Raw genomic sequence first — 20,316 nt, 5'->3', positions numbered from 1 at the left:
ACACACCGAGGAGTTGACCATGGATTCAGCGATCAAGGAGAAAGCAGCCTAGGACACCATACTTCCATCAGGATAAACGTCCTTCAAGCAGAATACGATTTATTTCATATTCAGTGCAACTAATTCCCATTTTCATCGTTCCATCGCTATCACATATCTACCAGAGGATATATTTCAATTTTCAATCATGTTTTTGGTATTTCAAGCCTGATGCCAATAACTGCAGAAAATTCTGTGGGGTTATGTTCCCTAAAATAACAGCTAACAGAACTAAAAAAAAAAAACATCAAAGTTACACAAAAATTCAAATTTCCCGAGCAGATGCAGGAATTTTTGCATACATGTTAATGAGTATTACTAATGGCTCTTTAACATTTTTTTAGGCCGAGAAGGCATTGGAGCATCCATTCTACACACACACACCTCTGGTCGACAGAGGCCCATTGAGGGTTCCTAAACCTCCTATTTATTTTTTTAAAGACTCATAAGTGAAGTTCACCACTCCAATAGCACTTAAAATTGAAGCGTTTTCTTGGACCTTTCATAAAAAGGATAATAAGGAGTTAAAGGTGATTCTGTGTAGCAAAGGTCTTTAAACTAGGAACTCCTCATATAACGTTCATTGACACCCTCATTCTTCTCCAATGGTGTCAAAGGCCATGTTTGTGTAGTGGGTCTTGTAGGTGTTCATTTCTGGGCGAATGGGAGATGCTCTTTTATCTACGTTGCTGAGATTGTCGTATAGCACTCCCTTGTTGGCTACGCTAATGCGTCGATAGATGCCCGTATTGTTCCAGGTGGGTCCTGGAGACTGGATGACGTCTTGCGGTGAGGTCTTCCTTGGCCCCATGCAGCAGATAAACTTGTTCCTGAAAGCAGAAAGGAAGATAAATGATTGTACAGTTATATTATTTATAAATAACAAACATAATATTCTTACCTGCTCTGTGCAATGGTATTGCACAGAGCAGCTCCGATCCGCCTCTTCTTGTGTCCCTCACCAGCGCTTCTGGCTCCTCCTCTTCTCAGTGGGCCCCCATAGGAAGCCACTTCCTATTAAGGCACACCCGTAGGCTGGATCCAAAGCCCCACTGCCTGCTTCTATAGACATAGACAGCGAGGCTCGGCCCCGCCCCCAGCTACCTGGTCACAAGATTTGACTGACAGCAGCGGGAGCCAATGGTTCCTGCTGCTCTCAGCAAAGTCTGTGAAGGCGGGAAGAAGAGGAAAGAGCCGCAACAAACCGACGCAGCGCTGGATTGAGTAAGGACTCAGGAAAGTATAAGAGGGAGTTGTGAGGGGGCGATACACATCCTGAAACATTTTTTTACCTTAAAGTGATTGTAACCGATCACCTTGTAAAACAACCCATTTGGTTTAAAATAGAAAGGCAAAATATTTTTGTATAAATATAAAAAAAAAATTATAAATACCTTTTTTCCCTTTTTTGTAAGTGATCACATTCCCTCTGTTCTCAGCTGCTTAAGAGCTAGAGAGAGCAGAAGCCGCAGCACACTGAGCTTGCCAGTGAATGGCTGTTCAGTGGGGGAGTGTCAGGCCAAGTCTGATCATTGGAGGAAAGCACACGGAATTCCCAGCATAGCTAGAGAACTGACCATGGTGTGCTCTCCTGCTTAGTGTGGTCAGTTTTTAATAGGAAAGCAATAGGACTAGCAGGAACACCAGGGATTTCACACAAAGGAATCAATACAAAGAGAACAGGATACTTTCCTATACAAGTACACGGTACAGCAGGCACATATCAGGAATATGAAGTGTTGCAGTAACAAAAGATTTAAAGCAGGGAATGAATTAAGGTAAAAAAATGTTTAGCGTTTACAGCCACTTTAAACTAATCATCCTCTTTGTCATTGATTCCCTGTGAGGAACATGTGCAATAGAGGAACAATCCCCAAAGGGTAAAGGCACAACCTTCAAGCAATGGAATAGATGCCAAGTAAGCATGGGTGCAGCTAGCCTCCTGTAATTTTAATGGGACTTGCAAGGGACTCTTGTGCCGCGTACACATGGGCGGACTTTTCGACTGGACTGGTCCGATGGACTTTCCGACGTCAGATTTTCGACTGGAAAAGTCCGATGAAGCCCACACACGATCGGATTGTCCGCCGGCATTGGTCCGTCCGACCAGTCCGGTCGAAAAGTCCGACCATGTGTACGCCGCTTTGTACAACATTACATGGGTGGACTAACCCTGCTGCTTCCCTCATAGGTGTAATAGAACCCCCCCCCCCCCCCCCAAAAAAAAAGAGACAAAATCTTCCAATGGGGACACCTGTTCAAGTAACAACTAACAAAAGTGGTGTTTCTGCTAATTTTGCGGCAATTTACATGTTGGGTGACGGGTCTCTCTGGGCACAGCGAATGTAGTAACACCTCCCCGATGGTGACACATATAAAAACCCAACAGACCCACTCTAAACCGCCCCACTCTATCCAAAACGAAACAAACCAAAAAGTTTTGGCTGGAGTTGATCTTTCAATCCTGCCAACACCCATGGTTTCACAAACTTGGAAACAGACGTTTTGGGGTTTTTTTTCCGCAAAACAGTTTGTAGACTCTATTGTTGTGGAAATATTTTAGAGCTTACCCCTTCATGAACACAGCTGCAAACAGCAATACTATGAAGATCAGGCTCAGCAAGCATGCCATGACGATTGTCTTCCAGGCTGTAAATGATACATAGTAGAAATCTCAGTACAGTACAGGTAAAAGAATGTTTTAAAGCCAAATTCAGAGCACAAGAAAAAAAAACTACCCTTGCATAAGGGCCCTCCTACACTTTAAGGGCTAAATGCTCCTTAGGTCTAGGGGGTAATGGAAAAAGGAGTAATAACCTCACGCGGGGTGACTGGTTCCCCAAGCCTCCTCTCCACGGCTGTCAAAAAAAGGCCAAGGAAAAATCCAAGGAAAGGTCCAAGCTCTACTTACTGACCAGCCTGCAACCAACCAAATTGACCTGTCTAACAGTATGCGTTAAAAACAGGGGTTTAGTCTGCACACATTTGCAAATACATGCGTAAGCTACAGGCCCAGGCAATGCACCCTGTTACCTGTAGCCTCTATCTCTAACTTTTAAGAGGCTCCACAGTGGAAGCACAAGCATACTGTCAGACAGGTCAATTTGGTTGGTTGCAGGCTGGTCGGTAAGTAGAGCTTGGAATTTTCCTTGGATTTTTTTTCCTTGACCTTTTTTGACATATGTTGCCCTCCAATGCTCCTTGCGGAAAAGGCCAGTTATAGGTGGGGGCAGTAACTTTTTGTCCTCTCTAAGGCTGGCCATACATTATACAATTTTCTTTTAGATTTACCAAAACGTATATTATGAGGTCAAACCTATACACTTTCAATTTGTGTGCAATCAGGCAGACATAGTTGAAGGTAAATCTAAAGGAAATTTTACAAGAAAATTGTATATTGTATGGCCAGCTTAAGACACTAAATTCAAGAATAATCACTGCACTAGTAACGGTAATAAAGCAGCTGCATAAATTGTATGGTGACAATAAGAAGCATGAAAAATATAATGATATGCAGCGCTATAAATGTGGTATTGCAAATAAAAAGTCCATAGTGTTTGAAATAAAGTCCTTGTTCAGGAGAAAAAGCTGGAATCACCCACAGTGTAGACAGAAATACAAATTAGGTGAATACGGACTTATCCTCCACCGAACATCAGCACACCAGGCCTCTTACCAAAAAGAATGGACCACTTAATCACAGGTGGTCAAACAGGCATGATAAATCCACAGAGCCACGAAACCATTAATGGAGATCTGCAGCTGGGAGTGGACCGTGCATGTGTGGCTCCAGCCTTGATCACAGATCCCCATTAGATGATAAAATGTGAGTACCCTGGGTCTTTCTTTGAATAAATTTGACCCTGGTTTTATAATACTACACCATGAGGAGTTCCTCCTTTTATATTTTATGCATGCACCTCTGATTATTTGGAACTACAAGACCCAGCCATCTGTGATCTCCATTAATGGTTTTGTGGCTCTGTGGATTTATCATGCCTGTTTGACCACTTGTGATTAAAGGGGAAGTAAACCCTCCTATCATTTTCAGTCAAGGAAGCTGCCATCTTGGCCTCTGTTTAATCTTCAACTGCCATGATGCTGCACATGTGATCAGTTATGACACCAGCCATTGGATGGTTTGACAGTTTGGTTGAGAGCACAATCAATGTGACAGTTAGCATTCCCGGCATGCCGGGAATGTAACTGCTTTTTGAAACTGATGGGTTTACTTCCGCTTTAAGTGGTCCATTCTTTTTGGTAAGAGGCCTGGTGTGTTGATGTTCGGTGAAGGATAAGTCTGTATTCACCTCATTTGTATTTCTGTATACACTGTGGGTGATTACAGCTTAAGACACTGTTGGTTTCTGTCACATGCTCGCCTTCTCCACATATAATATATGTCTAATAGCCCTGCATTGTACATGATGGTGCAGAGGGGACATCAACAGTCTGAAGCACCAGGGAGAAGAGGAAAGTGCTACAGAGAAGAGTAAAGTACAGCTTCTAATCTTCCTCCACCCCCTAGACCAGGGTTTCTCAACTAACGTTCCTTCAGAGGTTGCAAGGGGTTCCTTGAGCAACGAGCAATTATTGCTTCTCAGATTGGTTCCAAATGACACCAATATCCTTTTAGCTCTCTGTAAGGGTGAATTCTTCCCAATGTCCACAAGTGTAAGGAGCATTCTTCCCATTGACCATCACACTAATGTATCATGAGTTATACATGAGATTGAAAAGTTTTTTTCAAGGGTTTCTCTGTTTTGTAAAGGTTGAGAAAAGCTGTCCTAGATGAATATTGCAAGGGTATTTTTTTCCAGCCTGGAGAAATTTAAACGTTCAGTACATTTCCTACCATTCACAGCCCTATGTGAAGATACAACTGAGGATTTATGATCAGAGCTTTATGTCTCATACAATCCAGACTAAATTGAAGTTCTTTTTTAAACAATGGTACATAAATGCTATACAAGGCACTCTGTAATCTCATTCTGTTAAAGTGTATCCAAAAACAAACATTGAATATATTAAGCATTTAATATATTTCAGCTCATTAGTCCTTAGATGTGGTAGCTGCTTTTTTTTATTCAAGAAAAAAAACTTTATTGAAAGTTAGAACCATAGTATTGCCATACACTATAGTACAGTACGCTACCCGAGTGGGCCACAATTTAAATCAAGTCAAACAGAAACAGTGGCAAAGAGTTGAAGTAGTACACAGATAGTATACAGCTGCTTGTCAAGACCAACATTTAATATGTGAGAGAAAACAGATTTCATAAAGTACAGGGGCAAGCGCATAAATTATATCCTCACCCTCCAGTTCAGTGTCCAACCTGTCCATTAGATCTATGGGTGCTAACCCAGGAACATCTAACTAATTTGCCCACAGTTTTTCATACCTGTTCAGGCACCCTTTATGCTGATACTGCCAACACTTTTAATCCATTCCCCCAAAGTGGCTTTAGATTTTTTCATTTATTTCATTGGGTGATCCTCCCAGTACCACTCTTCCTGTCTTAAGGTGGCAATGCTCACTCACTTCACTGTATCTATGGAGGAGCAGCATTGCCACCCATGGCTGCTCTCCTGATTTGACTACAAATACCTCCATTTCAACTTTATCTCCATTACATAGGGCGATGTTTTGTGGTTCACAAAAGCTAGTTGAGATTACTTCTAACGTTGTTTGAGATTGCAGTTCAGTGCACATTGGATTTCTGGCCGAATCAACAGGTTTTTTTCTGTACTTGGAGGAATAGAAAAATTGAAACCAAATGCAGCCAAAACATCTAAGGACTGGTAAGCTGCAATATGTTTTTCTTTTTATTATTGTTATTTTTTGCATTCTTTATAAGTAGCATCAATATCCATTAGAGATTGTATGGTAAAACAGGGTTCCTATGCATCAACATAATGACAGTATGAACAATTGACTTATAACATAGGATGTATGTACAATTTGTACAACTGTAGAGCGGGGATCTCCAAACTACGGCCCTCCAGCTGTTGCAGAACTACATGTTCCATGAGGCATTGTAAAACTCTGACATTCACAGACATGACTAGACATGATGGGAATTGTACTTCCTGAACAACTGGAGGGCCAAAGTTTGGACACCCCTGTAGAGTAACATGACAAAAACTAACTTTTCGGTTCATGTCTTGAGCATGGATTACTCAGAATACCAATGCTACAAGTTTTTATTGTGGAGCTAAGTAATTAAGGGGTGGAGGGAAGTAATTAAGAGGTGGAGGGAAGTAATTAACGGTCAATGATTCATCAGGGTATATGTGTTGCAGCAGGAATGTAGAGAAGTTAGGGAAATTAAAGTGCTGTGAAAAGAAGATAGAATGAGAAGGAACACCTGATTGAAAGTCGCTTACTTATATAGGGTGTGGACCAATAAGATCCTGGATTGAAAAGAGCGTAGAGATAGGTTCTTTGCAATATATTACAGTTACAGTATCTCACAAAAGTGAGTACACCCCTCACATTTTGTAAATATTTTATTATATCTTTTCATGAGACAACACTGATGAAATTACACTTTGCTACAATGTAAAGTAGTGAGTGTACAGCAGGTGTAGGCAACCCCCAGCACTGGTGCCGCAAGCGCCACACAAAGCCACTTTTGCCGGCACTCGACTCCCTCCCCATCAGCAGAGCAGCACAGGGAAGTGTCGGTAAGACACTAATGCATTCCAATTTTAGTTACCCACACCGCACCTGCACTGAGGGGGGATGCACTGTGCCCCCACACATTGTAAAGGATGGGAAACATTGTTTGGTTCTCTAACTTTGCTTTAGCTGCGATCAACAGCTTTTGTGATGGGGAAGATATTGGGTGCAGTTCTGCTAAGGGGGGGGTGGTCCCTGTTTCCAGGAGGAGGAGGACTGTGATTGGCCACAGCTAAAGCCAATCACAATCCTGCTAGCCCCGCCCACCATCTGGAGGAAGATGACTCTCTTGGTTGCCACTACCAATCTCAGAAAGAAGGGATTTCACTGTGATTGAAAAAACCACAATTAGGTGACATTAAAATTTTTTGACATTTTGAAATTATTCCTGAACCTTTGCGTCACTTACTACTGAACCCTGGCACTCTGTATACCTTTAAGTCAGAGCCAGTATTCATTGGAATGAAAATCACACCCAACTTTTCCTGTGGAGTAGAGCGCCGCACTTTCTCTCAGCTGCGGGGGGCCCAACTTATTATTCTGCACACAGGCCCACTGCTTTCAGAAAATGCCCCTGACCTGAGCTCATCATTGCACATCCATTTCAGATGCTTGTATGTGCATACATCACATACATCACATACAAGCATGTGGGCTAGATGTGAGAGGTGGATCAGCAGGATGCGTGTGCCAGGACAGGTAGATGTGTCTCATCTCTGCTTCCTTTCACCACTCTGCATATCACGCATCTCATAGATGAGAAGAGGGTACAGCGGTGGAGCAGATGAGCAAGAGGGTACAGCGGTGGGGAAAATGAGCAGGAGGGGTTCAGAGGTGGGACAGATGAGCAGGAGGGTGCAGCAGTGGGGCAGATGTGCAGGAAGGTACAGTGGTGGAAGAGATAAGAAGGAGGTTCAGCAGTGGGACAGAAGAGCAGGGGGGTACAGTGTTGGGGCAGATGAGCAGGGGGGGTTCAGTGTTGGCCAGATGAGAAGGGGGTTCAGTGGTGGGACAGAAAAGCAGGGGGGTAGAGCAGTGGGGCAGATGTGAAAGGAGGTGTATGGGTGGGACAGATGAGCAGGGGGTTAGAGTGATGGGGCAGGAGAGCAGGGGAAATACAGGTGGGGCAGAAGAGCAGGGGGGTACAGAGGTGAGACAGATGTGCAGGAGGTACATTGGTGGAGCAGATGAGAAAGCGGGTTACAGTGGTGGGGCAGATGAGCAGGGGGGTTCAGTGTTGGGCCAGATGAGAGGGGGGGTTACAGAGGTGAGCAGGGGGGGAATTCAGTGTTGGGGCAGAGGAGAAAGGAAGTACATTGGTGGGACAGATGAGCAGAGGGTTACAGCAATTGGGCAGAGGAGCAGGGGGGTACAGAGGTGGGGTGGATGTGCAGAGGGGAGCAGAGGAGAAAGGAGGTACATCGGTGGAACACATAAACAGGGGGTTACAGTGGTGGGGCAGAAGAGCAGGGGGAACAGAGGTGGGGCAGATGATAAAGGGTTGCAGGGATGGGGCAGATGAGCACATAAGTTCAGTGAAAGGACAGATGAGAAGATGGTTCAGCAGTGAGACAGAAAAGCATGGGGGTACGGCGGTGGAGCAGATGTGCAGGGAGGTACAGTGGTGGAGCAGATGAGAAAGGGGGAACATTGGTGGGGCACATGAGAAAGGGGGAACATTAGTGGGGCAGATGAGCAGGGGGCTACAGTGGTGGGGCAGAGGTGCAGTGGGTTACAGTGGTGGGGCAGAGGTGCAGTGGGTTACAGTGGTGGGGCAGAGGTGCAGGGGGTTACAGTGGTGGGGCAGAGGTGCAGGGGGTTACAGTGGTGGGGCAGATGTGCAGGGGGTTACAGTGGTGGGGCAGATGTGCAGGGGGTTACAGTGGTGGGGCAGATGAGAAAGGGGGTATATTGGTGGGGCAGATGAGAAAGGGGGTATATTGGTGGGGCAGATGAGAAAATGGGTACAATGGTGGGGCAGATGAGAAAGGGGGTACATTGGTGGGGCAGATGAGCAGGGTGGCACAGTGGTGGGGCAGATGAGCAGGGTGGTACAGTGGTGGGGCAAATGAGCAGGGGAGTACAGTGGTGAAACAGATTTGCAGGGGGGACAGTGATCTGAGGTGTGAAGGTGCATGAATTGGGGCTGATCTGAGGCGTGAGAGTGCAGGATGTTAATTTCTCACTACTAAAGTAGTTTACAGCATTTTACTTTTAAAAAACCCTTTTCATGATTGAGAGTGTGAAGTTGACATTTTTTTGTTATAAAATCGGCACGCTCAATTTCTTTAAAAACATTTTTCGGCACACTGTGCTCAAAAGGTTGCCTACCCCTGGTGTACAGCTTGCATAACAGTGTAAATTTTCTCTCCCCTCAAAATAACTGAACACATACTCATTAATGTCTAAACTGCTGGCAACAAAAGTGAGTACACCCCTAAGTGAAAATGTCCAAATTGGGCCCAATTAGCCATTTTTCCTCCCCGTTCTCATGTGACTCGTTAGTGTTACAAGGTCTCGAGTGTGAATTGGGAGCAGGTGTGTTAAATTTGGTCTTATCGCTATCATGCTCTCATACTGGTCACTGGAAGTTCAACATGGCACCTCATGGCAAAGAACTCTGAGTATCTGAAAAAAAGAATTTTTGCTGTACATATGGCCTAGGCTATAAGAAGATTGCCAAGACCCTGAAACTGAGCTGCAGCACTGTGACCAAGACCATACAGCGTTTTAACAGGACAGGTTTCACTCAGAACAGGCCTTGTCATGGTCGACCAAAGAAGTTGAGTGCACATGCTCGGCATCATATCCAGAGGTTGTCTTTGGGAAATAGAAGTATGAGTGCTGCCAGCATTCCTGCAGAGGTTGAAGGGATGGGGGGTCAGCCTGTCAGTGTTCAGACCATACGCCACACACTGCATCAAATTGGTCTGCATGGCTGTCCTCCCAGAAGGAAGCCTCTTCTAAAGATGATGCACAAGAAAGCCCGCAAACAGTTTACTGAAGACAAGTAGACTAAGGACATGGATTACTGGAACCATGTCCTGTGGTCTGATGAGACCAAGATAAACTTATTTGGTTAAGATGGTGTCAAGCATGTGTGGCAGCAACCAGGTGAGGAGTACAAAGACAAGTGTGTCTTGCCTACAGTAAAGCATGGTGGTGGGAGTGTCATGGTCTGGGGCTACATGAGTGCTGCCGGCACTGGGGAGCTACAGTTTATTGAGGGAACCATGAATGCCAACATGGACTGTGACATACTGAAGCAGAGCATGATCCCCTCCCTCCTTTCAGAGACTGGGTTGCAGGGCAATATTCCAACATAACGACCCCAAACACACCTCCAAGATGACCACTGCCTTGCCAAAGAAGCTGAGGGTAAATGCGATGGACTGACGAAGCATGTCTCCAGGCCTAAACCCTATTGAGCATTTGTGGGGCATCCTCAAACGGAAGATGGAGGAGCACAAGGTCTCTAACATCCACCAGCTCCGTGATGTCGTCATTGAGGAGTGGAAGAGGACTCCAGTGGCAACCTGTGAAGCTCTGGTGAACTCCATGACCAAGAGGGTTAAGGCAGTGCTGGAAAATAATGGTAATATTGACACTTTGGGCCAAATTTAGATATTTTCACTTAGGGGTGTACTCACTTTTGTTGCCAGCGTTTTAGATATTAATGGCTGTGTGTTGAGTTATTTTGAGGGGACAGCAAATTTACACTGTTATGCACTCACTACTTCACATTGTAGCAAAGTCTCATTTCTTCAGTGTTGTCACATGAAAAAATATAATAAAATATTTACAAAAATGTGAGGGGTGTACTCAGTTTTGTGAGATACTGTATGTTTCTTGCTTTAGATATCCTTTAGAAATTGCATTTCAGTCTGTAGCTAGCTGTGATATACAACTGACAAAGCCCCAAATGTATTTTCCTTGTAGCCATGGCAATAGCATCAAACTTCTTTTGATTCCTTATCTCTGCTCCTGTATTTGATACTTTCCAAGAGAGCACAGAGCTTCTGGTAAAGTTATAGGCAGCCTGTTGTCTGGTCAATGGCATCCCTACTAATACACTTAGGCTTGGTATACACTAGTGGAATTTCAGATGGAAGTGTGTACAAAAATTCTTAGGAAAATTAATCTGAATACTCTCTGAAAATTGTTATTTGAAAGTAGTTCAAGATTTCATTTCAGTTTTGCTTTTAACATTCAATATTGGAATGAATGGACTTTACCAAACAGAAACCATATTCACTGTTAGAAATTTGAGAAGATTTTCTATCTTGCTCTTTCAAATGTTCTCGTTACTGCAGTAGACAGCGAAGGTCAATTTGACTCCACTAATTAGAAAACTGAACAAACTTTCTTACAACAAAAAAATGTAGAACTAAATTTTAAAAGTGTATACCCAGCCTTAGGTTTACTACACTGGGAATCCATCCCTGTTGAGTCAATATATATCTAAAAGGGATGCCCGAGATCACAGTGGGTAACAGATGCTGCAAAAGTGGTACACACTTTTCAAATGTATAAATAATATTCCCATCATTTATGGTCCATTTACCCCAAACAACATATGTCCATATGTCCAGGTTCCACATATAAAAAAATATATTGCATTGAGAGGCCCATAACATTAATGGCAAGGATCTACAATAGTGTCTGTTACAAATCTCCCAACATATACAGATGATATCTCAAAATAACTGGAAAATCTGCATGAGTAGAGAAATTTCCACATGTAATGGAACACTGGCCCATTGTGTTTTTGGGTGGCGAGTGGTAAGTGGCCCATGAGAGTAGCCTGGGGCCATTACAGAATGCATGAGATCAGTCAGGATTGAGGACATATGTATGTAATGCAAGGTTCACTATCAGGTTGCTATGTGCATTGGTTTAATAATTCCAACCTGTCTAATAGCTTGTGGTAGATAAACAGTAATAATTAAAATAAATTCTTACTTTGGTCATTGTTAATGATGACATCCGCCACTGCAAAGAAACACAATAAATGATTTATTATTTACAGGTACTTACATAGCGCCAACAATTTACGCCGCGCTACACATATATATTGTATTGTATATTGTCACATCAGTTCCTGCCCTCAAGGAGCTTACAATCTAAGGTCTCTAACTCACATTCATACATACACATGCTAGGGCCAATTTTAGACAGGAGCCAATTACCCTACAAGCATGTATTTGGAGTGTGGGAGGAAACCCACAAAGGCACAAAGAGAACATGCAAACTCCATGGTTGGGAATCTATAGTTATCCGGCTATATACTGTTTTTGTATAATAGTAATGTATGCTCAACACACAGCTGACAAGTAACAGTCAAAAGCTTCACACCTCCGCAAGGTGACGGGTTACCATATTCAGCAGGACACTAAAAGTTGACCATACACTAATTGAAATTCCCCACTGGACTGAACTCAACAGAAGCCAATTGCTTGCTGCAGCTTGACATTGTATGTGTCATGTACCCTGGGTGTATTTGAACCGGGATGTTCCTGGTCCCACAGCTGCAGTATTACTTGTTGTGCCACAGAGGAGCTCTGGAGTTATAACTATGTTCTCTTAGTTTGATGCATTACCTTGGACTCACTAGCCCCACCTGCTGCCAGCTGTGGACAATCTACAATCAAAGCAGCCGATAAATAGCAGCACTTCCTATCTCTCAGTGCCCGTTTGTTTGGACTAGCTTCCTGGGTGTTTTGACTGCTTTGTGATGCTGAATACCATATTTGAACTTCTGCCTGAATTCCTGACTACTCTCTAGCCTGCTGATTTTGTACTTCACCGCCAGCTCATGTATGACCTTTGCCTGCCTGACCAATCTCTGGATTTCGATCGTGTACCGCTTTGCCTGATCTGTTGCCATCCTGATCTGCCTGACTAAGTTTTCGCCTGAATCCTAAGCACACAAGCTCCACTTCGAACACTACCTATCACAGGAACCTTACAGTATGCTATTGCTGAGCCTGTGATCTACTAGGACTCCCAGGTCATTTTCCATCCTCGATTCCCCCAGAGGTTCTTCCCCTAGTGAGTAACTTGCAGTCATATTTTTAGCCCCCAAGTGCATTACTTTACATTTATCAATATTAAACCTCATTTGTCATGTAGTTGCCCACGCCGATTTTATCAAGGTCTTCTTGTAAAGTTGCTATATCCTATAGTGAGGTTATTACCCTGCTCAGCTTTGTATCTGCAGCAAACACTGAGATTGAACTATTTATACCAACCTCTATATTATTTATGAACATATTAAACAGAATTGGTCCCAGTACAGAGCCTTGGGGTACCCCACTTATAACTGCAGACCATTCAGAAGTTACAGTATGCTATTTATCATTCCCTTCTGGACGCTATCTTGTAACCAGTTTTCCATCTAGGTACACAAGCTATCATTGATGCCAACACACCTCGATTTGTAAATTAAGCGTTTATGGGGAACTATATTGAACACTTTGATGAGATCTAGATATACCACTTACACAGGCCTTTCTCTATCCAGATTACAACTTACCTCCACATTGTCGTTCTGAACAATCTTTCATAAATCCATGCTGATTACTATAAATTATACTATTTTTGTTAGCAAATTCTTGGATCTGGTCCCTTATTATCTGCTCCAATAGTTTACATACTACTGATGTTAGGCTGATGGATCTGTAGTTTCTAGGTATATATCTTGGCCCTTTTTTGAATAGTGGTACCGTGTTGGATTTTCGCCAATCAGCTGGTACCATTCCAGTCACTAAGCTGTCCTTAAAGATTAGGAATAATGGTCTGGCTATACCATGGCTCACTTCTTTGAGGACTCTTGGGTGTAAACCATCTTGTGCTGGTGATTTATTCACATTAGGTTTTTTAAGTCTTTTTTGAACACTGACTTCTCTTAGCCACAATGGTACGGCCACTTTCACACTGGGCAGAGGGAGCATTGACGCTAAAGCTCCGCTAGTTTTAGCAGCGCATTACCGTTGTTTTAGCGGCGCTTTTCGTCCACTAACGGGGCACTTCTAACCCCCGCTAGCGGCCGAAAAAGGGTTAGAAGTACCCGCAAAGCATCGCTGCCCAAGCGCTTTGCAGGTGCTTCGGCAGCGCTGGCCATTCATTTCAATGGCAGGGGCAGTTTAAGAGCAGGGTGTGTACACCGCTCCCGCACCACCCCAAAGATGCTGCTTGCAGGACTTTTTTTCCCATCCTGCAAGCACACCACATCATTGTGAAAGCGCTCGGGCTTTCACACTGGGGCTGCAGAAGAGGCAGTTCACAGGTGTTTTTCAGGTGCTATTTTAAGCGCAAAGACGCTTGTAAAACGACTCAGTGTGAAAGTGGCCTACATTCTGTGTTGTGTTACTAACATTACAGTCTCCAATAATATACACCTCCTTTCCTTTGAAAAAACTGAGGGAAAGAATGCATTTAATACAGTTGCCTTCTCCTTGCCACATAAAACCAACTTCCCCTGATTATCTTTTATGGGGCAATATGCTCTGACCTCACCTTTTTACAATACATTTAAAACCCTTTTTTTTTTACTTTCCTCTGCTATGTTTCTTTCCTGGTCTATTTTGGCAGCCCTGATTGCACTCTTACATTTCTTATTGCACTCTTTGTAGTGCTGGAATGCCAACAGTGACCACTCTGCCTTATATTTTTTAAAGGACAGTTTTTTCTCGTTAAAATTCCTTTTTACGGTAAAATGTACACACCGGAGGTTTAACTTTTGTTCTTTTATGTTTGTTTCCCATTGGAATGCACTGGCTAATGCCATTATTTAAAGTAGATGTAAACAGGATTCATGAAATTTGAGCTGGGCACATATATCTGAAGTGTTTTCTTATTTCTCTTCAAAGCCCTAAGTCCCGTGGCTTTCTCCTGCTCCGTTCTTCTGACAAGTTCTCCAACAACTGTGATAAAACCAGGCTGAATTTTTGTGTCAGGGAGGGTGCTTTAAATAAATTAGCAGAGAGCTGGTCTATTCACAGAAGAGCTATTCACAGAAGGGATGTGCCTTTCCTCCAATCAGCTGTCTTGTAGTGTATGGTAAGAATTCACACCCACAGGTTAATCAGGAAGAGAAAATTCTAACAGGACATGCACTTTCTAAACAGTATATAAAGCTTAAGACAGCAGATATACATGTAAAACTTATGTAGGGAGATTTATTTTATCCCTGTGTATCATCTGAGGCTGTTCAGTTCACTGGGTATATGTGAGGGTTTACATCCAATTTAATATGGCCTTGAAGCACTCCCATTTTCCCTCACTGTTCTTTGTTTCTAGAATTTGATGCCATTTAATGTCATGTAGTATGGAGCGCAGCTAATTAAAGTTGGCTCTCTTGAAATTTAATGTTCTTGTCCTACACTTATGTAGCTGGATCAATGTTACTATGCAAAAATATCCATACCTGGAGTTTAGCTTTAAAATAACCAAAGAAAACAATGATCAAGAAAATACTTTTATCTGAGATTTTACTTGAATTTTTTTAGGTTGGTGACAGGGACTCTTTAAAGGGTAAGTTCACCTGTTCATGAAAATTAAAAGGTGAACAAATTTCAAATATCTGGCCACCCTTCCAGACCCTGCTGCACATAGTGGCTGTGATGCCCCCTTGCTGCTTGTGTAGTGGTCTATACATTACACAGAACTGGAGTGAGTATACATCATAATGGATGGACAGTGCTGACCAATAAGAAGCGCATCTGAGGCTTCTTCTTCCTGGAAGGTGTTTTCATTGGTCAGGGCAGTCACGTGATTGTGTTAACCATTGCTAGCATTACGATGGGTATTCACCCATTGTATGGACTGCTACTTTGGATCCTGTTGCACATAGCGTACCATGTTACCATGTTGCCAGAGGGGTGTTTAGGATACTTAGAGTTACTTCACCTTTTATTTTTTTATGAAAAGGTGAACTAACCCTTTAAGTGTCTTTTATGTGAAGGACATAGACTCTTAAAACATTCAGCATAAACTTGTGTCAAAATTATATTAATTTTGGATTTGAATACGTTGATCGGTATGTTTCTGAATATCCTAAGAGTAGTACTTACAGGACGGGTTGTAGCAGAAGGCAGACGCCTGGCTCAATGTATCATAGCACAAACTGGGTGCAAAAACTCCGTTCTTAAATTCTCCAACTCCCCAGTTGTACCAGGCCATGCTATAAAGAACAAAAGATGTAGAAAGATTAGTAAAAATATATTTTGCAAAAAACCATCACACTGTAACTCACTGTAAGCTCAAAACACATATTACAATCTGATTGTTCAATTTCCTTTAGATCTTCCAGCCCCTCTGTAGTGCAAGGGCCTGCCTGATTGAATAAAAGTAAATGGATAGTTTAGGTGGGTCTTCATATGCCAAAGTATTGGTAAACCTAAAGGAGGTGGTACAAAGATTGCACATTCAGATTGTAACATGTGGTGAGTTGTAGGTCCCTTGGTGCCCATCTTGTGGCCTGGGGTGATGTCCCTTTTGGTGATGTCAGGGGTCTTACTTGAGGCCTGCTATATAAAGAAAGTTGCCACCACTGTTATATATAGACTGCAATCGAGGGGTGGATAATATAGAGTGTGCATCAATTCCTTTTGGTTTCCTGGCTTTGGAAGAACTGATAGTAGCGAAATTATCAAATTTATTGGCCCTCCTGTCCCTTCTGTATTGGACTGTATTGTAATTGTACTTTCCCCCTTCTACATTGTAAAGCACTACGCAAACTGTTGGCGCTATATAAATCCTGTATAATAATAAAAATTTATTTCCTAGAACTATGACAGGTTTATTGTATGTGCCAGTGGCAAGACAAGGTCCTTGAGCAACCAGGGCAAAAAGAACAAAGTGACAACTTTCCCCCCTTCCCTTTCCCCATGAGCTGTGAACTATTTTAGCAGCATAAGTTGAAGATCCTGCCCCTATTAGCACCCCCTCCCGCTGAAGCGCCCAAGGCAGCTGTCTCTTCTGTCTACCCTCCGATAAAATGAAGGTGGCTACTCGTTAACTATTGCGACAATTCTTTATTGACTACATAGCAGGATACAGTAATAAAACGATGATGTGTTTTGGACAAAGCCTTGCTCATTACATGTTTGTACAGACATGCAATGAATAAGGCTTCTGCCGAAACACGTTAGCGTGTTATTACCGTATCTTGCTATGTAACCAATAAAGAATGGTCTCAATGGATGTTACTGAGTAGCCAGCTTCACTGTATGAGAGGATTATTGCTACATTTCAAAGGCATTTTGTTCAGAGCAGCAGTTTCCAGTCTCCCAGGTAACTTGCAGTAGGGCATGTTGTCTTTGCTCCTCTGTCTACCCGTCTGCCCAGCCCTGGTCTGCGCCATTTTTTTTTTTTTCAAGCTGACTGACAGCAGATAGGCAATGCTCAAAGACAGCAGAAAAGCTTGTGGTATTTGTCAGATATTGACATCACCATTGTTCCTGCACATAACACATCCATCAATATCGAAGGTAGACAGACAAAAACAGAAGCCCATCTTAGGACAGCCAGAAAGGTTTAGAATGTTGGGCCATGTTTTTGAATGCTGTCTGTGCCTTGCCTTGACCTGTTAACAACTGCTACCCCCTTTTCTTTTCCTGGTGTCACAGGTACAGGAAGTGAAGGAAAGAACTTCCCAATGGGTACAATAGAAAGGGAAGTTGGGACTTTAAATGAAGCGCTTGGGTAGTGGAGGGAAAATAGACCATAGTAGAAATGCATTAAGAAATGTTTATTAATTATAAGGAGTACCAAACAATAAAAGAGTAATCATTTCATATACAGTAGACAATTCATTAATATATGCATAGGAAATGTACACATAACATAAACATAGTAAAAATTGTATATACGTATAGCAGCACAGGATCCGATGTAAATACAACAGTAATATGGCATAATATTGCTAGCGACAACAAGCCTGATACCGACACATGCACCCACATGGTAAATGTGCATTTATTGAAAAAGGAAAAAATTGATGTAATAAAGGAAAACAGATGGTATAAGTAACAATGGTTCCATATGAGATGTAGCTGGGGCATCGTTAATACAAAGCTCGACGCGTTTCGTGGGTATGTTCCCACTCATCAGGAGCTGATGCGATTGGGTTTCCTAAAGAATATATATAAGAGTATAATGAACCATAGAGTCCATATAAAAGTAAAAAGTAATAAAATGAACATTAAATATCTATAGCTGTTTATACCAAACGCACTCACCGACTCAAGCAACAAGTGCAGTGTGCTGTGGTGGGAGCAGGGTGGGCCAGGGTCATAGCCTCTCCACGGGAGCCGAGGTGGCATAAATGTAGATGCGACATCGGGCAGGAAGAAGAAGATAGAGTGGGGTAGAGTGTGTCCACAAGTGAAGATGTATTGTCGTGGGAACAGACAATTCTGGGAACAGAGCAATATATCTCATTAAGTGTATATCTGATTAATAATGATGTTTAATGAGTAATATAGGTTAAAGAGTAAATCATGTACCCAGGAAGTTCCAAGAGAGGTGATGATGTGAATAGTAAGTGTGTGTATATGGGGATCTGTGTTTATAAGTGAAGGCAAGAGGGTGGGGGTAAAAGTAACCAAAGAGAGTGAAAGCATAATAGCAAACAATGCGGGAGAAATTGGAAGTAAATGGCGACTGATAAGTGAGGATAAGGTAAGACCACCATAGAGATAGACACATGTACCAGGAGAGCAAAAAACAAAACAGGAGAAGGAGAGGAGAAAGGACATTGAACCTACCCAGATGCAGCATCAAAGGCACCAGCAACCAAACGTACAACGTAGGGCTGGTCTGCAAAGACCCCAGAAAGAGACTGGCCGTGTAAACAGCCAGCTCCAAGTGGGGAATATAAGTATGCCGCCAACGCCACGTGGGTGAAGCAGAGGAGGAGCCGCCCCACCTGAACTGAGTTACACTCAGCCGTCGGCGTGGAAAAGCTCCTCCCTGATGGCACCGAGATGGAACACGCTGGACGTCGGCGCGGTGACGTCAAGGACTGACGTCACGCGCACGACGCAGGGGGCGTGGCGCCGATGCGCAGAGGGGCGTCCGCCCGATCCCCCGATCACAAAATAGATGGGGAGAAAGGGAGGACCCACTGGCGCATCGCAGCTCCCGCAGGGAGGGGAGCCCAGCACCACCCACCCGCCCAATCATCACACACAAAGCACAGGTGCTGGTCAGGTGGAAGGTGTATCTAGGGCATTTGTAAGGAAAAAACCATGTGGGGCATGGGATCAGTGACCAAGATGCTGCATTAAAGAGTTGGAATAAAAAGTGAAATAGACAATAATATGTCCACAACTAGAGGACATATATGTCTATAAACGTGTGCTTCATTTAAAGTCCCAAATCTCCCCCCTTTTATATTCATATATTACTGGGATGGAAGCAATTGGTTATATGGGATTGGTAGTGCTCCCCTACCCTCCCTGTGTGAGGTCCGCTTTTATTTTAAAGGGATCATTATGCATAGGACAGTGTCCCGTTTATACGTTTATAGACATATATGTCCTCTAGTTGTGGACATATTATTGTCTATTTCACTTTTTATTCCAACTCTTTTATGCAGCATCTTGGTCACTGATCCCATGCCCCACATGGTTTTTTCCTTACAAATGCCCTAGATACACCTTCCACCTGACCAGCACCTGTGCTTTGTGTGTGATGATTGGGCATGTGGGTGGTGCTGGGCTCCCCTCCCTGCGGGAGCTGCGATGCGCCAGTGGGTCCTCCCTTTCTCTCCATCTATTTTGTGATCGGGGGATCGGGCGGACGCCCCTCTGCGCATCGGAGCCACGCCCCCTGCGTCGTGCGCGTGACGTCAGTCCTTGACGTCACCGCGCCGACGTCCAGCGTGTTCCATCTCGGTGCCATCAGGGAGGAGCTTTTCCACGCAGACGGCTGAGTGTAACTCGGTTCAGGTGCGGCGGCTCCTCCTCTGCTTCACCCACGTGGAGTTGGCGGCATACTTATATTCCCCACTTGGAGCTGGCTGTTTACACGGCCAGTCTCTTTCTGGGGTCTTTGCAGACCAGCCCTACGTTGTACGTTTGGTTGCTGGTGCCTTTGATGCTGCATCTGGGTAGGTTCAATGTCCTTTCTCCTCTCCTTCTTCTCCTGTTTTTTGTTTTTTGCTCTCCTGGTACATGTGACTATCTCTATGGTGGTCTTACCTTATCCTCACTTATCAGTCGCCATTTACTTCCAATTTCTCCCGCATTGTTTGCTATTATGCTTTCACTCTCTTTGGTTACTTTTACCCCCACCCTCTTGCCTTCACTTATAAACACAGATCCCCATATACACACACTTACTATTCACATCATCACCTCTCTTGGAACTTCCTGGGTACATTATTTACTCTTTAACCTATATTACTCATTAAACATCATTATTAATCAGATATACACTTAATGAGATATATTGCTCTGTTCCCAGAATTGTCTGTTCCCACGACAATACATCTTCATTGTGGACACACTCTACCCCACTCTATCTTCTTCTTCCTGCCCGATGTCGCATCTACATTTATGCCGCCTCGGCTCCCGTGGAGAGGCTAT

At 43.4% G+C, this 20,316-nt stretch overlaps 1 protein-coding gene across 1 annotated transcript in view; it reads right to left on the bottom strand.

Annotated features, from left to right (window-relative positions):
* Positions 1-20,316, bottom strand: part of LOC141111970 (uncharacterized) — a 50,749-nt gene that overhangs the window by 4,241 nt on the left and 26,192 nt on the right. The window contains exons 5-8 of the mRNA XM_073604217.1: positions 15,796-15,905; positions 11,684-11,713; positions 2,610-2,688; positions 1-869 (exon numbers count right to left, since the gene is read on the bottom strand). The exon at positions 1-869 is cut by the window's left edge and continues 4,241 nt beyond it. Of these exons, the coding sequence (XP_073460318.1) occupies positions 632-869; positions 2,610-2,688; positions 11,684-11,713; positions 15,796-15,905 (457 nt within the window). The 3' untranslated portion in view covers positions 1-631. The remainder of the gene's footprint in view (positions 870-2,609; positions 2,689-11,683; positions 11,714-15,795; positions 15,906-20,316) is intronic.

This window comes from Aquarana catesbeiana, linkage group LG11, assembly GCF_042186555.1.
Source record: "Aquarana catesbeiana isolate 2022-GZ linkage group LG11, ASM4218655v1, whole genome shotgun sequence".
Lineage (NCBI taxonomy): Eukaryota > Metazoa > Chordata > Amphibia > Anura > Ranidae > Aquarana > Aquarana catesbeiana.
Note: the sequence above shows the minus strand (reverse complement) of the source record. Positions and strands in the feature narration are given on the sequence as shown.